At 42.4% G+C, this 19,086-nt stretch overlaps 1 protein-coding gene across 1 annotated transcript in view; it reads left to right on the top strand.

The window, feature by feature from the left end:
• Positions 1-702: 702 nt before the first annotated feature.
• LRRC38 (leucine rich repeat containing 38) overlaps positions 703-19,086 on the top strand; it is a 44,188-nt gene continuing 25,804 nt past the window's right edge. The window contains exon 1 of the mRNA XM_074306225.1: positions 703-1,632. Within this exon, the coding sequence (XP_074162326.1) occupies positions 990-1,632 (643 nt within the window). The 5' untranslated portion in view covers positions 703-989. The remainder of the gene's footprint in view (positions 1,633-19,086) is intronic.

Genomic DNA, 19,086 nt, shown 5'->3' on the forward strand with positions numbered 1-19,086 from the left:
GAGCCACCCAGCTGCCTCGGCACTCAACAAATCTTGACTGTATTGTATTTGTATTATACTGAATTTGAAGAAGACAAAACTAAGTTCCGTGCCTTAAAGGAGCTTATATTTTAATCAGAAGAGCTGCAAAGAGAGACGTACGGAGGCATCTAATTCAACTCCCTCACTTGGCAGAGAAGGAAACCGAGGGTCTGAGAGATGAGTTTATTTGCCCAAGGTCAAACAGGTAGTAGGTGGCAGATCCGGGCAGAAACCGCCAAGATTCCCGGACTCCGTTCAGCCCAATGGAGACAACTGCCACCCGCCGCCGCCCCCACCCCTCTTTGTCCTCCCTGATCCAGTCACATCGGAGCGCTGCTACAGGCGCAGAACTCCGGGGAGGGGGGAGGAAGGAGCTCCGGGAAACTATTGTTCAGATCTCGGAGGGTCCCTCGGAAGATGCCCGGGTTCCATCCCCAGAACCCCCATTTATTCCCAGAGAGCGGGTGAACAAATCGCAGGGGCAGGTTTAATCAGCCCCGGGGGTCTGAGCAGCTCCTCAGCAGCCCCCTTACCCCTCCTGCCGCTCCCGACCCAATCCTCCCCCCGTTGGTCGAATTCGCGTCTGGCAGTTCCCTCCCTCCTCTCTCTCTCCTTTCTCCTCCTCTGCTCTTCATTCTCCTGGTGCTCCCCACCCCCCTCCCACCCTCTCCTCCTTCCCCAGCCGGCGGCTATTCGAGCTTCTAGGATATGTGATCTCTGGATAGCACGGGGCGCGCCGGCCCCCAGACGGACGCACTCTCGGAAGCACACGCGCGCACACCCGGCCCCCCAGCCCACGCGCCGCGCACACAGGGGCGCACGCACACACCGAGCGCACGCACACCGAGAAGCGCGCCCAGACACGGTGCGCTCCCTCGGCGGAGGCCAGATGTTCTCCTCCTCCTAACCCAGAGAGCGGTCCCGGCCTGGGCGGGCCCCGGGTCTCCCTCCGGGAGCTCTGGTCCGGGATGGGGCCGCCCCCGGGCTCCCCGCCGTCCCTGCTGCCGGCCGCCGCCCTCTGCCTCCTCTCCTGCCTCCTGTCTGCACCTCGGGGCCACGCGTGCCCGGCCGGCTGCGTGTGCGCGGACTCCCACACGGTGGACTGCCGGGCCCGCGGGCTGCCCAGCGTGCCGAGCGCCTTCCCCCTGGACGTGCGGAAGCTGCTGGTGGCCGACAACCGCATCGAGGCCATCCCGGCTGACTTCTTCATCTTCTACGGCGACCTGGTCTACCTGGACTTCCGAAACAACTCTCTGAGCTCGCTGCAGGAGGGCGCCTTCAGCGGCTCCGCCAAGCTCATCTTCCTGGACCTGAGCTACAACAACCTGACCGAGCTGGCCGCCGGCACCTTTCGCTCGGCCGGGAAGCTGCTCAAGCTCAGCCTGGCCAACAACCGCCTGGCCGGCGTGGACGAGGCCGCCTTCGAGAGCCTGGAGTCGCTCCAAGTGCTGGAGCTCAACGACAACGACCTCCGCAGCCTCAACGTGGCCGCCCTGGCCGCCCTGCCCTCCCTCCGGACCCTGCGCCTGGACGGGAACCCGTGGCTTTGCGACTGCGGCTTCGCCCAGCTCTTCTCCTGGCTCCAGGACAACGCGTCCAAGCTGCCCAAGGGTGAGCGGGGGAGCGGGCCGGTAGGGGAGGGGAGGGGGGGGTCGGCGGAGAGCGAAGCCGGCAGTGCCGGCTTTGCGGAGCTAGGAGCTACTGCTAACTGCAGCGGGAGGTCCAGTTCCAGGCAGCGCGCATTCAAGTGACCCCGGCCTCCCTGCCTCCGCACTGCTCCTTCCGAGACCCTCCCGCTCCTCTCCGGGCGTTTCCACTGGCGCTCTCTCCTTCATCTCTGCATCCTGGCTTCCTTCAGTCTCAGTAAAGTCCCCTCCTTTCTATAAGAAGCTTTTCCCAGTCCTCCTTTCCTCAAACCCTTCTCCAATATTGTGTCCCTTCTCTCCTGCACAAAGCTTGTTTGTGCATAGCTGTTAGCATCTTAACGTCCCCATTAGTGAACTTTTAAGGACAAAGAGACAGGCATTTGTCTTTATTTGGATTCCCAGTGCTGAGCCCAATGCCTGGCACACAGTAGAATCTTTATAGGTGACTTTTGATTTACTATGTAGCCCTGGCACACAGGAGGATCTTTATAGGTGACTTTGACTTACTATGTAGCCCTGGCACACAGGAGGATCTTTGTAGGTGACTTTTGATTTACTATGTAGCCCTGGCACATAGGAGGATCTTTATAGGTGACTTTTGATTTACTATGTAGCGCTGGCACACAGTAGGATCTTTATAGGTGGCTTCTCACTTACTCTGTAGCAGGCACTTTACCTTTGATGTGCAGCTATGGGATTGACGCTAGGATTGGAAGGAAACAGACTTCCTTTATAAGGGAGCCAGACAGCACCTGAAGTTTGGTTACTAAGAAGCTCCACTGGGAAAAGGGCATGATGTTGGAGAAAGAGCCTCAAAGATTCAAGCTGTGTGACTTTGGGCAAAAAATTTCCCCTCTCTGAGACTCAGTTTCCTCACTTGTCAAATAATCCCTGTTGATGATCAATCAGATCTAATTCTCAAGGACTCCATTTGGAATTTTCTTGGCAAAGATACTAGTCGTTTGCCATTTTCTTCTCCAACTCATTTTACATATGGGGAAACTGAGGCAAACAGACTTGCCCGGATTTACACAGATTGTACTCCGGGAGATGTCTTCCTGATTACAGGTAGGGTACTGTGCCTCCTGCCTGCCCCTAGATGATCTTTAAGGTCCCTATATACACTGGAACTTGGCCAATGTCTAGATAATCTGTAAGGTCCAGTGCAGACTCCTGTGATCATGTGGATCCAAGGCAGGCTTCTGGTGAGTAGTGGCCCACAGCATAGGAAGCTCTGGTTTTCTCTTTGTAACCTTCTTAATGCTGTACAGTGTGGACAGTACACTCAATCAGTGGTCTTTCTTCCCTCCTTCCTTCTCTCCTGAGAGGCAGCAGAGTATGGGGCACTGGCTCACAGAATGGTCCAGAGAAGCCCAGAGGGCTTCTAAAATCCTTTCAGAGGGTCTACAAATTCAAAATCAGTTTTTTTTCTCTAACTTGGTAAATGAAAACATAAACAAAAACTCTCTAAACAACTCCTCAATTTTTTTTAATCGTATAAAAATACTGAGAACAAAAGTTTGAGAACCACTGGGATAGGAGATAAGAATACTGAGCAAGGAAGAACTGGATTCAAATCCTGCCTCTGATATTACAAACAAGTTATTTTATCTGAGTTTTAATAGACAAGCTGTGCTTTCCAGAAGTGGAGAGAATTCCCATGTGGATAAATTCCCAGCTCCTTGTCATATGAACAGAGTAACACAAAGAAAAGAAGGCAGTCCCTTCCCTTGTGAAATGTATAGTCTACTGGGAAGGATAAGTCATGGGTACTAGCAGCTAGACTATAGGAAAGAATGTGAAGATATGACAAAGTGCTGAAGCAGTGAAGCTCTGTGGAAGAGAATACAAGGGGTCAAATTCAGATTCTGCTTCTGTTTCTTAGCTGGGTGACAGTGGGAACTTGCTTGATGTGTGAGCCTCAGGCAATCTTAAGAGTTAACTGACTAATAAACTGACTGGCCCTAACAGACAAAATCTCATCCATGACACATTAGTATTTTGTAAAGAATCCAGAGCCTAAAAATGTCGCATAATATTCAGTCCAATTCAAATGGCCCTGGATGGAAGATAAGGCACCTCAGTGACTGGGGAGCAGTTAACATTGGAGTTTTTTCCCTTGAAGAACTGACAGTTGGTTTGCAAGTTCTGTTCTAGACACAAGCAGCAATATATACTGTTGCTGTTATTTTTCAGTTATGTCCAAATCTTCATGACCTGATTTGGCTTTTTTTTTAAATAGAGATTTTGGAGTGGTTTGCCATTTTCTTCTTAGGCTCATTTTACAGATGAGGAAACTGAGGCAAACAGGATTACTCAGGGTCACAGATGAGGAAACTGAGGCAAACAGGATTACTCAGGGTCACAGAGATAGTAAGTATCTGAGGCCAGATTTAAACTCTGAAATATGAGTCTTCCTGACTCCAAGTTCAACATTCTATTCATTATATTACTTAGCTGCCCACTAATTTCCAGTATAATACCTAATAAACATAGGCTACTCAAGGATTGGAGGGAACCAGACTTCCTTTATAAGGGGGCCAGAAAATATCTGAAGTTTGGTAGGAAAACTTCTACCTTATGCTTTGGTAAGAACCTCTTCTGGGAAAGAGCACTGGGTTTGAGTTTCAATATTCAAGTCGTGTGACTTAGGACAAAAAAACTTCCCCTCTCTGAGACTGAGTTTCCTCACTTGTCAAATGATCCCTATTGTTGTTCAATAAGATCTAATTTTTAGGGATTCCATTTGGGATTTTCTTGGCAAAGATACTAGAGTAGTTTGCCATAGCAAAGGCTTGGGGAGCTTGTTCAGTGGTCAGAGAACTAAGTCAGAACTGATGTAATACCCTACTTTCTTGATCCTTCTCCAAGCATTCAGGTCCTTCTCCATTTGTTCTTCCACTCCCAAGTATTATTCTTTCTCTTTCTCTGGTTGCTGTAGGACAGCAAGATATAGAGACCAAACAGCTCCCCGACATTTTTCTTCTAAGTTGTGTAAGCCCTTATCTTTACCTTATGTGCCCACTATTATAGAGTTTCTCAAATATTGTGCCATATGTGTTTCATAGGCCACATATTGATTTGTCCACAAATTAGACTTAGCATTCAGAGCTCCTCACAATCTGACTTCCAGCTTACTTCCAGATTTAGTCCATGTTACTCCATTTCACAAACTTTCTAATCCTCCCATATTATTGTTCCTCATGAATGATTTCTATCTCTGGGCACAGACTATAATCATCTCCCTTCTGCCTATCCTGTCCTCCTGTCTTCAAGAATCCCTTGCTTTCTTTTAGATTCAGTCACATATCATCTCGTACGTAAGACTTTTCCTGATTCCTCCATTTCCACTCCAGCTACCACTGCCCTCACTTTCCTTGCACCTATTTTGTGTACATCTGGGTAGCCCAGTGGATAGAATACCAGGCCTAGAATCAGGGAGACCTGGATTTGATATTAGTCGTTGGACTAACTAAGCAAATCACTTTACTCTCTTTGCCTCAGTTTCCTCATCTGTAAAATGAACTGGAAAAGAAAATGCAAAATCATTCTAGTATCTTTGCCAAGAAAACCCCAAATAGGGTCATAAAAGGGTCCAACATGACTGAACAACATATCCGTATATATTTATCTCTCCCAGTAGATCCATAATCTATATTTATATAATAATTTTTTGTTTACTTTCAATTGTTGAGCATGGATCATAGCTAGATCAAATCTAGAGCATAAAGGGACCTTAGGGATCATTTTACAACAACCATTTTGGTGGTGGGGAAGTTGAAGGTGTTATGACATAGCCAAAGTCACAGAGTGAGTCAGCAGCAGACCTAGATGTCCAGATGCGTGGCTTTCTCTGCGGTTTGGACTAGGCAGTCCCTTTCAGCTTTACTGTTCTAGGCTGTTCTCATTCTCATGGCTTAGACAGTGTGCTGAGATAGGGAGCTGTCTGGAAGCCAGGAAAATCTGGACTGAAGTCCTGCCTCTGTAGTATAGAGCGTCACATCACTATGTGATCCTGTGCAAGCCTCTGAGGCCTCGAGGCACCTCTGTAGGAGCAGAAGTTTCTGTGAAGGTGCTGCCCTTCACTGATAAAGGAAATTTCCTCATCTGGGAGATCCCTATATCAGTATACAGCAGATCCAGTCTCTCTCTCCAATCCTTATTTCCTCTCATTCCTGCATGAATCACTCAGCATCGGGTCTAATAGATCCCCATCCCACAGGAGAGAGATCTTGACTTCCAAAGAGCAGGGATTCCAAAGTAGGGGTTCTAGAATAGTGGGGAAGCCAGTAAGGGTGGGGGAAAGGAGAGGAGAATCCAGACTGTGTGTGTGGTCTTCCTAGAAGCAAGTCTAAATAAATGGGGGAAGGGTGCCATCTTAGTTATTAAAATGGGAGCAGAGAGGATGGAGACAGTTCTCTTCCCATGACCTTGATGGCTCCTGTTGGTTTGCAAAATGTGTTTACCCGCCTGCCAGGTAAGATTCCCTGTGCAGTCACCCATCTGATAAGGTTCTCCTAGCCAAGAAGAATGAACAAAGGAGACAAGGGAAAGAAGGGGAAATCAAAGCCGATCATCAGCTTTGATTTCCTGTTCGATTCCTGATCTAGCTAATGGCAGGGTCCTTGATCAGGGGCAATGGGGCCTGTGCCAGAGAATCTGCGTTTTCCATCTCCTCAGCCCTTTTTCCAGAGCAGGGGAAACAAACCCTGGCTTAGGGAGCAGAGGAGGCTGCCAGTCCTTTCTCTGACTTTAGCTTTGGGACTTTCTTTGTGCTTTGCTTCTTCCTCAAAGAGCAGAGGAGACTTAGTGATCAATTTCTAGGTTCTTTCTGATCAGAAATGGGAGCTTTGGGGGCCAAGCCTCCTGGTAATAGTCTGGGCAGTTCAGGGGAGGGGGTTGCAAATACTCCCACTGGTTCTTTGCCCCATCTCTATTCTAATATTGCTTTTTATTCTATCCCATTCTGGGAAGCCATGTGGATCAGTGAAAAAAAGGTGCCAAATTTAGCATCCGAGGATCGGAGCTGAATGAATAGAGCCCTGAAACTCTGAATTCAAATCCTGCCTCACTCTTAGCAGCCTGTCACCCTTCACAAGTTATTAACCCTCTCTCAGTTCTAGTTTTATCATCTATAAAATGAGGATGATATTAACATTACTTCATAGATTTTTTTGAAGATTAAATGAGATCATTTATATAAAGCACTTTTCAAACTTTAAAGTGTTATAGAAATTTGACAGCCAGTCTTGGAGGCAGGACACCCCACTTCTGACATATACTGTTGTGACCTTGAATGAGAAATTTCCTTCTCAACACTCCAGGGAACTCTCTAGGACTAAGAAGATGCTGGTCATTGATAAAAGGAGTTTCCTCATCCCAAGTTCCCAGCCCCCAACTAATAGGTCCTAGTTCAAAAAAAAAAAAAAAAAAAAAAAAAAAGGAAATATTGGTGGGTGATTATTAATGTCTGTGGGTCCTTGAATAAAGCACTTAAATTCTCCAGAACTTGATCTTTCCATCTCTGAAATGAAAATGATAGAGACTAGTTGACCTCTTAGGTCCTTTCCAGCTGAAAACTTATTATCTTAATAGCTAAGATGGCACCTAAGAGCAATTTAGTTAGATTTGCTAAGCTTAAAGTGGCAAATGCCTTCTGCAGAGGGAGCCCTGAGACATTTCTGAGTCTTCCTCCCTCTTTCCCTCCAACATTACTTTGTAATTTTGTGTGATTATTCCCCCCCACCCCAGTCCCGGCCTACTCCTTTGGCCCTGGGGCCAGAGCTCACCCTATTTGCCAGATCAGCTGAAATCTGTCAGTGTGTGCCTCCTCTTATCTATCCTGCTGTGGAACCCCAGCCGGCATTGCCTTTACAGATGAAAAGAGAAATGTCATCAAGTCCCCCGTCTTCCCAACCTTCCACCACATACAATGGGGAGGAGCTGTCCCTAAGCATCTTTCTTTTGCTTATGCTTTTTTTTTGTTTTGTTTTCAAATTTGGAGTTAATTTACTTGCTCAGGGTAAGTATTAAGTGTCTGAGGCTGGATTTGAACTCAGATTCTGCTAACTCCAAGACCGGTGTTCTATCTACTGCACCATCCAGCTGCTCCTTGCCCACAAAATGGTATGCTGAAAAGAACACTGTACTCAGCCTGAGGGCCTGGTCCTGTCATGCATCTTACTCTTTACATGACTTACAAGGGGCAGACCTATCTTATTGTCTGGACCTCCATTTCCCCTTTTGAGGAGGTTGGATTAAAACATTTCCAAAGTTTCTTCTACTCTTAACCCTATGAGCCTGGGATATCCAGTTCCAGGTCTACTCTGGAGGAAACTCAATTCACAGGACTTGAATTCAAATTTTGCCTCGTCTGCTGACGGGCCCTGTGATTAGATTATAGACTTATATGTAAGTGTATATATTAGGTTAGGTCCTAAAGGACACTTAGAGTCTGTTTGGTCATAGGGATCATAGATCCGGAGCTGGAAGAGTCAAGTAGTCTCACTCTCTAATTTTATAGATAAGGAAACTGAGATCCAGGGAAGTTAAGCACCTTTTCCAAAACCACTCTGAAGTGGCTTCTGAATCTAGATTCTCTGACCAAATCTGTACTGTTTTCACTGTGCTTCTCAAGGCAAGGGGACTCACATCTCTAAGCCTCATTTCCTTAGTTGAAAATTAAATGAGTTAAAGGATCCATCTAACTGTTGATTCTTAAAATTGGATTTTGTTGCCTTAAAGGATGAGCACTGAAGAGTCCCTAGATGCCTCTGAAATCAGGGCTTCCAAAACCTGTTATGACTACCATTCTATATATATTATTTCTTTCCATTTCTCTCTATTTTTGCTCAGAGCAGAAGGGAAAGCCTCTACATGTAGGGGTCCTGCTTTGTTGTTTTGGAGCTGAATGTTTTGATAATGTCAGCAAAACTGCCCAATTAGCACAGCTCACATCGGGCCCAGAGAGCACACGTATAAAAAGAAAGGTCTTAGGGTTGGAGACACCCTTCTTCAGCAAACTAGCAACTCAAGTGTCGAGAAATCACAGTGCATAATGATAGGGAGACGTGTGAAACAGGACAACCTTGGGCAAGCTAGATGTGGTTTGGTTGGAAGGTCAGGAGGAAGGGACAGAGGCTGAATTTTGTGGATATTAGACCTGAGGAGGACCTTTTAAGATGGTGATCCTGGAGGGGTCACTGACTCAAAGCTGGAGAGCTGGAAGGACCTCCAAGATTATTAGTCCAGGGTCTCATTACAGGAGAAGAAATTAAGCCAAAGAGAGCTTAAGTAGTAAGCAGAAGAATGAGAATTAGAACTCATTATTTCTGACTCCAAAATCACATTGACATACTGTCATTGAAAAGAGTGTTGAATTTGAGTTTGAATCTCAATTAGTTGGGTGACATTAGCCAAGCTGCCTAACTTCTTCAGGATGTGATGTCCTTATCCATAAAATGACCCAAGAAGATGAGACAGGCAGTCAGAAGTGGAGGGAGATCTCATATATGTCCAGATACTTATAGCAGCATTTGTTTGTGTGTGTGTGTGTGTGTGTGTGTGTGTGTGTGTGTGTGTAGGAGGGAGGGTGAAAGGTAAAGAGAAAGACACAGAGAGAGATTAAATAAGTAAATAAATAAGCTAAGTGATTTATAAATAAATGATAATAAAATAAATGAATAAAAAAGGTTCTTGGTTTCCAGATGGGCACTCGGACTAACAATCCTTAATGACAGTGACATGTAAATGTTTAAAACCAGCTCTCAAAAAAGATGTCTGCACACCATATTTTCAAGTTTAATAGTCAATATTAACATTTTATTCCATCACTTTATCAAGCCTAGAAAATCAACAAAGCAGCAAATCAAATGGAGTTTTTAGCATTTGCTGATTTCTGAGGTACAAATGTGCATGCTTAAAAGTTGACAATTGGCTCTTGGGGGTCATTTTGAGTTGACTGTGACACAGTTCTGAATATGGGGTCCAGGACAGTCCTTACTTTCCTCTGAAGAGACATAAAAGTGCATAAAGGACTTGGATAGACTCATAAACAAGACATAATTCTTCCTCTTTGGTAAATCCCACTTTTCACAGATATCCCTAAAGAATGTTATATGGAACCCTAAACTTCCATTAGTTACCATGTGGTTTAAATTAAAGAGATGGCCCACTGCCTCAAGCCTTCGATTTGGACTAACCTCAAGGAGAAAAACAAATTTGAGGTTGCAAAAGAGATTGACCCCTTCCCATTGAACCCCATTATCTAACTCATGATATTAGTAGAGGTCAAAGTCTAGGCTTTAGTCCTTGTTGGGAAGTGGGGAGCATCTAGCTCCCTATGAGGATAATGACCTCATCCTTCTCTCTTTAAAAGTTTGAGTCCCCTGAACTCGCTAGAAACTCACTATTGATCAGAACATACCTCTGTTTAGAAGATTGGGTCCTAAAGGTGTCTAGGAACTCATCATTGTCTAGGAACTTCCCCTTTCTTATGCAGGGAACTTGGATTTTGATAACTTTCCCTACTAACCCAGTCAGTTGGGGCAACAGTCTTTACTTGGAGACATCAATAAAACTTTAAAGATAATGATGGTATTAGACTAGACAATCTCCAAAAGTTCCTTCCAAATCCTGAGATCTATAATTTCAATCAATCTATAAGTATTTATTAAGCTCTTATTGCATACCAGACAGAATGCTGAGCTTTGGGGATACAAAGATAAACAATGAAACATCCCTACCCTTAAGAAGCTTGCACTCTATTAGAAGAAATAATATATAAGGATTTGCAATATATCATTCTATTAGAAGAAACAATATATAATGATGATGGTGGTGATGATGAGGATGATATAATTTATTATTATAACAACCTTTGAGAAACATTTTAAGGTTGCAGAGTGCTTTGCATATATATTTTCATTTAATCTTTTTTTTAGATCAGATCTATGATTTTATCAATGTAGAAAATTCTCAGCAAAGTGCTTCTTTTAACAATGTCAATCTGCAATTTATGGTAACAATTCTTCTCTACAATGTGTAATAATAATAAATATTTATAGAGTACCAACTATCTTCTTAATTCTAAAAACAACCCTAAGACATGAGGGCTATTATTATTCCCATTTTATAGATGAGGTAATTCAGGCTGAGAGCAGTCAAATGACTTGCTCCAAGTCACACAGCTTGCAATTATCTAGGAAGAATTGAAATTCAAGTCTTTCTTTCTCACTCCAAGCACATTCCTTTTTGCTGAAGTCAAACATTCTCAGAAGCTTGATTGGAAAGTATGGGAAAAAAAAAAAAAAAAAGGATTGTGTTTATATTAGCAAAGCCAACTGTATTATTTGACCCATTCTGACTTATGTGGAATCCTGAAGGAAGCAGCCAACAGCACCATGGAGAGCTCCCGGAGTTCCTTTTTGTCGGAAGTAGATGGCCATTTCTTGACAGGGGTTGGGTGAGGTCTCTGTTGCTATTTTCAATCTCTCTTAGACCTTCTTTGTGACTCTCTGAGCATCTGTTTGTATTCTAACAGCTAATGCATTTTTAATGCAATTCTTAATTACAGCTTGTTTCTGTGGTGTACTCTTTCCATTCTTGGTCTTTTCTTTGATCTGTTTGTAATAACCTGGGTAGGGATCCTGCCCTGGGATTTTTCTTTTCCCTTTGTAGGGACAACTGTAGATGTTACTCATTTCTGAATAGACCATAGAGATCCTCAAAGATTTCAGATCTAGAAGAGATTCAAGGACCATCTAGACACTGAATCTGAAAGGTCCACACCCCTATCCCTAGAATGCACTCCTTCCTCATTTCATTTAGGCCTACTCATGGTTTTATGCATTTAGGGATAGAAGGGACCTCAGGAGCCATTTGGTTCAGCTCCCTTCATTTTACAGAGAAGAAAACTGAGATCCTGAGAGTTTAAGTGATTTGTCCAAGAGCACAGAGATAGTAAGATTTTCTGGCTCAAGAATCGGCATTCTTCCCCTTTCTGCCTCTTAGTATCCCTTGCTTTTTTCAAAGTTTAGCACCTGCCCCCATCCTCTAAGAGAAGTCTTTCCTGCTCTCTCCTCTATGTCATTAGTGTTCTTCTATGGATTTAGGTGGGAAAACTCCATCTTTATTTTCACCAATTTCTAACTTCAATTTGGTATTTCTTTCCAATTATAAAAATCTTATTCTGAGAAGAAGCCTAAAGACTTCTTTACACTGCCCAAGAGGATCAAGGCATCAAAAGAATTTAAAACTCCCTGATATAGACCAGTTCATACTCAAAAAAGAATCTTTTCCACCATATGTATGTTTTGGTGTTCCCAATAGAATACAAGTTCTCCGAGGACGAGGACTGTTTCATTTTTGTCTTTGAGAGCCGAAGATATGGTAAAATGTCTGGACTTACTGGAAGTTTATTGGCACATTGGATAGAACATAGAGCCTGAAGTCAGGAAGATATGAGTTCAAATCTGGTCTCAGACAAATAATACCTGTGTGACACTGGACAAATCACTTCATCCTGTTTGCTTCAGGTTCCCTGTCTATAGAATGAGTTGGAGAAGAAAGTGGCAAACTATTTCAGTGTCTTTGTCAATAAAATCCCCCATGGAGTCATAAATAGTTGAATCTGATTAAAATTATAACACTGATTGATGCAACATTCTAGATATGTGGTCATCTAGGTCTAAACATTTGTTTAGAATGGGTCTTCCTGATAGCACCGTACTTAGAGACCTGGAAGAAACCTTAGAGGTCATGTGTCAAACCAGTTGCTTGTAGGCCACATAAAACTCCCTATTATTGCCCAAAACACATTAAAATATAATTGGGAAATGTTTAACAAAATAAATAAAAATACAGTACAAAATATAATTTGTAGTTTTCTGACTCAGTCTAGGGATCTATATCCATTTGAGTTTGATACCACTAATCTAGTCCAACTCCCTTATTTTATGGATGAAGAAACAGAAGTACAAGAAGTTAATAAAACTTAGGCCCATACAAATTATATTATTATATTTTATATATATATATGTATATATATATATATGATCATATTCTATCGTGCTATAAGAAATGAAGGGGAGAATTTTAGAGGAAACTGAGAAGACTTGTATGAACTCATGCAGGAGGAAGTGAATAGAACTAGGAGGACAGTTTGTTTAAGACAACAATATTGTAAAGTGAAACAGCTTTGAAAGTCTTGGGAACTCTGATGAGAGAAATGACCAATCACAATTCTAAAGGATTCAAGATGAAACAAGCTGGTCACCTTCCAATAGAGAGAGGTGATAAACTCAGAGGGCAGATGAGACTACTTTCTTTTCAAATAGGGTCACAAAGAGTCAGTTACAGCTGAAACAACTCAACAGCAACAAACTATTATTCCACTAAAACTCAATTCCTGGTCTAACCAAAAAAAAAATAAGACTGACTCCCAGTGATCCTATTTGGGACTTTCTTGGCAATGATACTGGAGTGATTTGCCATTTTTCTCTTTCCAACCTATTTTGCAGATGAGGAAACTGAGGCAAACCCAGGTAGATGAGACTTTGTGACTTCAGCCCTGGAGCTCCATGCACTATGGCACCACCTAGCTGCCCTTGACATTACATTACCTACATCATAACATGCTGCTTTGCATATAAATTTTTATATGTATATTCTCCTAAAGGTCAATTCTCTCCCCTTAAATAATAAACAAAGGACTTGTGGTTTAATGGAACAGGTCAGTCTCAGAATCAGGGAGTCCTGATTTCAAATTCTACCTCCAAAACACACTGCAGGCAAGCCACTTAACCTCTCAATGGCCCAAGACCTGTCCCTAAAAGAGAGGTGGATCTGCGTCAGAAGAGTGTGTTTCCACATGGAGAGGTCACCACAATGATGAAATCACATGTCTATCTACTACTCCATTCCCTTTTTTCTTTTTACTGCAAAATCAGATGCTACAAATTGAGCTATTTGTTTGTTCTCCCTTTGTCTTGAAGAGGACCTTGACATCAGGGAGGCGATGCCATGACATGCAAATGAGTTGGTTTTAAGTGAGGAAGAGCTAGGCAAGGTCACCTGCCTCACTTTCCCCTCCAGAACAAATAGATCCAGCAGCCAGATATAGATCAGGATGATTGGAGATGGCCCTAGTTGCAATAGGAGACCTTGACTTTTTTAAGCTAAGGTCTTCAAGAGGTCTCAGTTTGACTAAAGCTGCATTCATTCAGTGATTGAGGCTAGATAGCAATTGAGGCAAAGAAGCTTCTCTTTCACCTAGTCAAAAAACATAAATGAACAAATAAAGAAGTTTGGGAGTGGAAGATCCTCAGGGTTTCTGATCAAAATAGAAATAGTTGCTCTTTACATTCAATTTGAGTTGATCAGGACCCAAACAGTGACTAAATGTGGGGTTCATCCCAGGACTAAAACCACTATCTTTGAATAGCAGTATCCTAAAGGGATGCTATAATATAGCTGAGGCAACTGAATGGTGCAGTGGATAGAGTGTCAGGCCTAGAGTCAGGAAGACTCGTCTTCCTGAGTTCAAACTCCTTCCTCAGACACTAGTTGTGTGACCCTAGGCAAGTCATGTAAACTCATTTGACTCAGTTTCCTCACCGGTCAAATGAGCCGAAGAAGGAAATGAAAAATCACAGTATCTTTGCCAAGAACATCCCGAATGGAGCCACAAAGAGCCAGAGGTGACTGTAAAATAACTAAACAACAATCTAGCTAGCATTGACTGCCATTGAACTTGGTACATAATGGATGATGCCATGCAACAATTGATATGTCAAGGATTGTTTTCCAAAGTAGACTCTAGGTCTGAGGTTATGTCTTTTCCACAGCAGTGACTTTTGGGAGTTAAGAAGAACATGGCACAGTTATCCTTTACTTCCCTTGGTAAGGACCTGCCATTGGCTGCTTGGGTCTGCTTGTTTTTCTTCCCTTTTAGAGGTAATAAGTTCAACTAATTTATTATCACAGAATTTCAGGGTTGGAAGGGCTTTTAACGAATAGTGCTATCTTAAACTCAACAATTCCCAAAAAACCCCAAAAAACAAAAAACAAAAAACAAAACAACAACAACAACAACAACAATAAAAAAAAAAAAAAAAAAAAAACAGAACTTCCCTATTACTGACATGGATACCACTATCTTCCCAGTCATTCAGACTCACAACCCAGATGTCATCCTGAATCCCTTATTCCCTCTCACCCTCCCCTATTTCCAATTAGATCAAGTTGTATCATATTTTCACAGCATTTCTAGTATGTGTTCCTTTATCTCCTAAGAGACTGCTACTGGTTTGGGTTCTTATTATCTCGTTCCCATACTATTACAGTAGCTTACTGGATGATTTCCCTGCCACAAGTGTGTTCCCATCCATCTTCTACTCAGCTTTCAAACTGATTTTCCTAAAACAGTCCTGACCATATCACATCATTTTCCTCCTCTTTTCTATTCGATAAATTCCAGTGGCTCCTATTGTCTCCAGGATAAAATGTAAAATTCTCTCTTTGTTTTTAAAGCCCTTCATAGCTTGGCACCTTCTACCTTTCCTATCTTATTACAGCTTACGCTTCACCATTACTGTATAATCAAGTGCCTTCCTTGCTATTCCTCAAATAAGACATTATCACTTTCAGCTGTGGACATTTTCTCTGGTTGACGTCCATGCTTGGAATTCTCTCCTTCCTCATCTCCATCTCTTGATTTTCCTAGATTTTTACAAATCTGAATCCCACTTTCTAAAAGAAGTCTTTCCAGTTCCCCTCAATCTTAGTGCCTTTCCTCTGTGGATAACCCCAGTTCATCTTGTGTGTGTATATAGTTCATACACAACTAAAGGAGTATAATCTTTAGAGCAGAAATTACTTCTGGAGAAGGGTTTGGGGGGTTATTTTTTGTATTCCCAGTTCTTAGCCAAATGTCTGACATATGGTCCCTTAATAAGTGCACATAAATATGTATGTATGTATGTATATATATAACATATATGTATATATGTTGTATATACATATATGTTATATATACATATATATATATATATGTTATAAATACTTAGCTGACTGACTATTGAGACTAGCTCCTACCTGAGAAAAAAACTATCATTACAAAGTAGCTGACCACTGATCATCCAGCATTTATATGAAGACCTCTAATGAGAGGCAATCCATTCACTCCACTAGTCCCATTACTTCCTGGCAAATAGAGAGTGAAGAAATGAAAGCAGTGTCAGATTTTATATTCTTAGGCTTAAAGATCACTGCAGACAGTGACTGCAGCCATGAAATTAAAAGACCCACTTGCTCCTTGAAAAAGCTATGGCAAATCTGGACAGCATACTAAAAAGCAAAAACATCACTTTTCTGACTCCATCTAGTCAAAGCCATAGTTTTTCCCAGTGGAAACATATGATTGTGAGATTTGGACTATAAGGAAAGCTGAGTCCAATCAAATCAGTGCTTTCAAATTGTGGCACTGAGAAGACTTTTGAGAGTTCCTTGAACAGCAAGGAGACCAAATTGATCAATATTGTAAAAATCAATTCAGGCTATTCACTTAAAGGTGAAATACTGGAGCTGAAGCTTAAATACTCCGGCCAAATAAGGAGAAGACGGTACTAATTGGAAAAGGTCATGATGTTTGGGAAGATTAAAGGCAAGATGAATATGGTCTTGGACAGATTTTAGGAGATAGTGGAAGATAGAAGGGCTTGGTGCACATGGTCTATGAGGTCATGAAGAGTTAGACACGACTGAACAAATGAACAGCAATATTGTTAGGAAGTCTTTCCTGACATTTGTCTCTGCAACTTCTATTGATGATTCTTATATTTTCTTTATATCCTTAGTGCTTAGCAGAGTAAAATTGACTGATACTCTCCTGTCCTCAATCTCAGAGGGAAAAAGAAGCCATTCTGTAAGATGTTCTGTAACACTCATCCATCCAATTTGAGACATTTTTCCTCCATTTATGGGAAAGATGGCTATCAGAGGTGATATCCAAGATTTGAGGTGGCAGTATAATCATGAGACTAGAAGTGATCTGTTTATCCTGGGAGGGTCACCTTGATCCATGGAGCTGAAAACAAGATGTCTGCAGATGGTGGATTAGGATGCTTTTTCTTCCCTCCAGCTTGTGCTCCCTCTCTTCCCCATCCACTTCTCCTCAGCAGCCTCAAATAAATATCTTGGGACTCTTTCTTCCCCATCTTGGGATGTTGACCCTCACAAACCACTTAACCGAAGGCCTTTGCCTTAAGCATGGTTTGTGGTTCTGGGTCTAGGTACAAAAGTTCTTAATTATGACTTTGGAAAGTACTTGATAAAGATCTCTTAAAGAGTAACAACAATAATATATAATATAAGCCTACAAGAGATAAGGGGTGAGATCTTGAACTAGGGTGGGTGAAATGTTAGTGGAAAGGAGGGGCCAGAAACCTGTCAAGTGCAGAACTGACAAGATTTGGCAAGTGCTGATACAGGTGGAATGAGCAAAAGCAAGACGTCAAAGATTGTTCCCCAACAATTCAGAGACAAGATGAAGGGCGCTATCAGTTGGAATAGACATATTAAGGGAAGATTTGGGGGAGGGAGTATATTCATTTTGGGATAGGTTGAGTTCAAGATGCTGTCCAGGGACAGGTGTTTAGTACGCATGTAGAGATAAAGGAATAGAGTTCAGGGGAGAGATTGGAGTTGGATTATGGATTGGGAACCATGCATATGGAAGTGATCATTGAACTATAGGAAGATATGAGATTGCCAAGGAAGAAAATGCTGAAAAGAAAGAGAAGGCCAAGAGAACCCTGTGTATAGAGTAAGAGGAAAAAGTTTGGGACACAGCAAAAGAGACCACAGATTTAGATTTGAGAACATGACATCATAGAAAGGAAGTTGGGGTTATCCAGAAGAATGAATTGTCAAAAGCTGCAGACAAGTCCTGAAGGACAAGACAAGAAAGCAGCCACTGGATCTAGCCAATAAAACTATTAGTTCCTGGAGGGAGCATTTTAGTAGAGCAATGTGGTGACAGAAGGCAAATTAGAAGTCAGGGGGTGATGAGAAAGAGGAAGTAGCAGGTGTAGACTCCTCTCAATCCAATTTAGCAGTGAGCAGGAGGAGAAATCTAGAGTGAGAATCTTTCCTAATCTCCTGTCTACACTCAATTCCATTCACATGGATCTCCTTCCTAATTTAATTATATGATTTTGTACAGCTGTTTACACATATTTATTTACATACATCTCTGATAGACTCAACCAGTTAGTCAAAAAGTATTTAATGAGTGCTTACTATATGAAGAAGTAAAAACACTTTCCACCATATCTTCTAAAAATAGGAAGGAAAGTTTCTCAGAGACAAGGACTATTTCATTTTTATCTATCTGTTACCTGGCTTAACTGTGAATTAATTTGGGGCCATTGACTAAAGGAGGCTGAAAAGAAGGATTTTTTTAGGAAAGGTATAGGACCTGTTTGGAGGTTGAGCAGAAAGAGCCAGTAGAAAGGGAAAATCAAAGATGCATGAGAAAGAAGAGAATTGGGTCATGGAATTTAGAAGGAATGGAACTGAGGCCATAGGGGAAGGGGTTCTATTTGGCAAGAAGGAGGGGCTCTTCATGATCTGAGACCGAAGGGAATAAGAGGAGGAACACTGGAATTAAGACTGGAAGGGACCTTAGAGATCAGCAAGTACAATCTCTTATTTTACAGATGAGGAAACTGAGGGAGGGACTTGACTAAGTTCATAGAGAGAGTGAGGAGCAGAGTCAGAATTCAAATTCTGATTATCCAACTGTATTTAGCAGTGCCCTTAGTCAGGCCTAAATCATATGATTTCTCTGGATCATCACTGGCTAAGTGATGTGAGCTATATCTTAATCAGTGCCAATCTCTGATTTGAATCCTTTCTTCTCCTCATATGCTAGTGAATGCCAGAGAACAAGAGTAATTCCTTTCAAATATAGACATGATAAGCATTTTTCTTATGCTTACTGGTATTGTAAGGCCTGGTATGGTCCTCCAGTAGATGTAAGCTTTCTGAGGACAGGGGCCATGCCTTTTTTTCAGCTTTATATTCCTAGCTTTGAGCACTGGGTCTTGAACATGTAGATGCTTTTGTGAATTTTCTCAGTGTGTGTTGTGCTGGCCTTTGGAGATAGAGACAGAAAGGAAACAGTCCCTGCCTTGAATTAGAATGAACTTCACCTTGATCAAGAAAGACCAAAGTAGATGAGGAACTTGAAAGCAAAAATGAGTCCTCTCTTCCCCATAGGGAGAAAGATCTGTTTTGGGACCCAGAGAAAGGACTTTAGAGCTGAAGGGACCATTTGAAGGCAAGAAGTTCAGACCTCTCTATTACAGAAGAAGAGACTGTGGCCCAGAGAGGAGCAAGGGGATTTATCCCAGATCAT

Source organism: Sminthopsis crassicaudata, chromosome 3 (genome assembly GCF_048593235.1).
Source record: "Sminthopsis crassicaudata isolate SCR6 chromosome 3, ASM4859323v1, whole genome shotgun sequence".
In the NCBI taxonomy this organism is placed as follows: domain Eukaryota; kingdom Metazoa; phylum Chordata; class Mammalia; order Dasyuromorphia; family Dasyuridae; genus Sminthopsis; species Sminthopsis crassicaudata.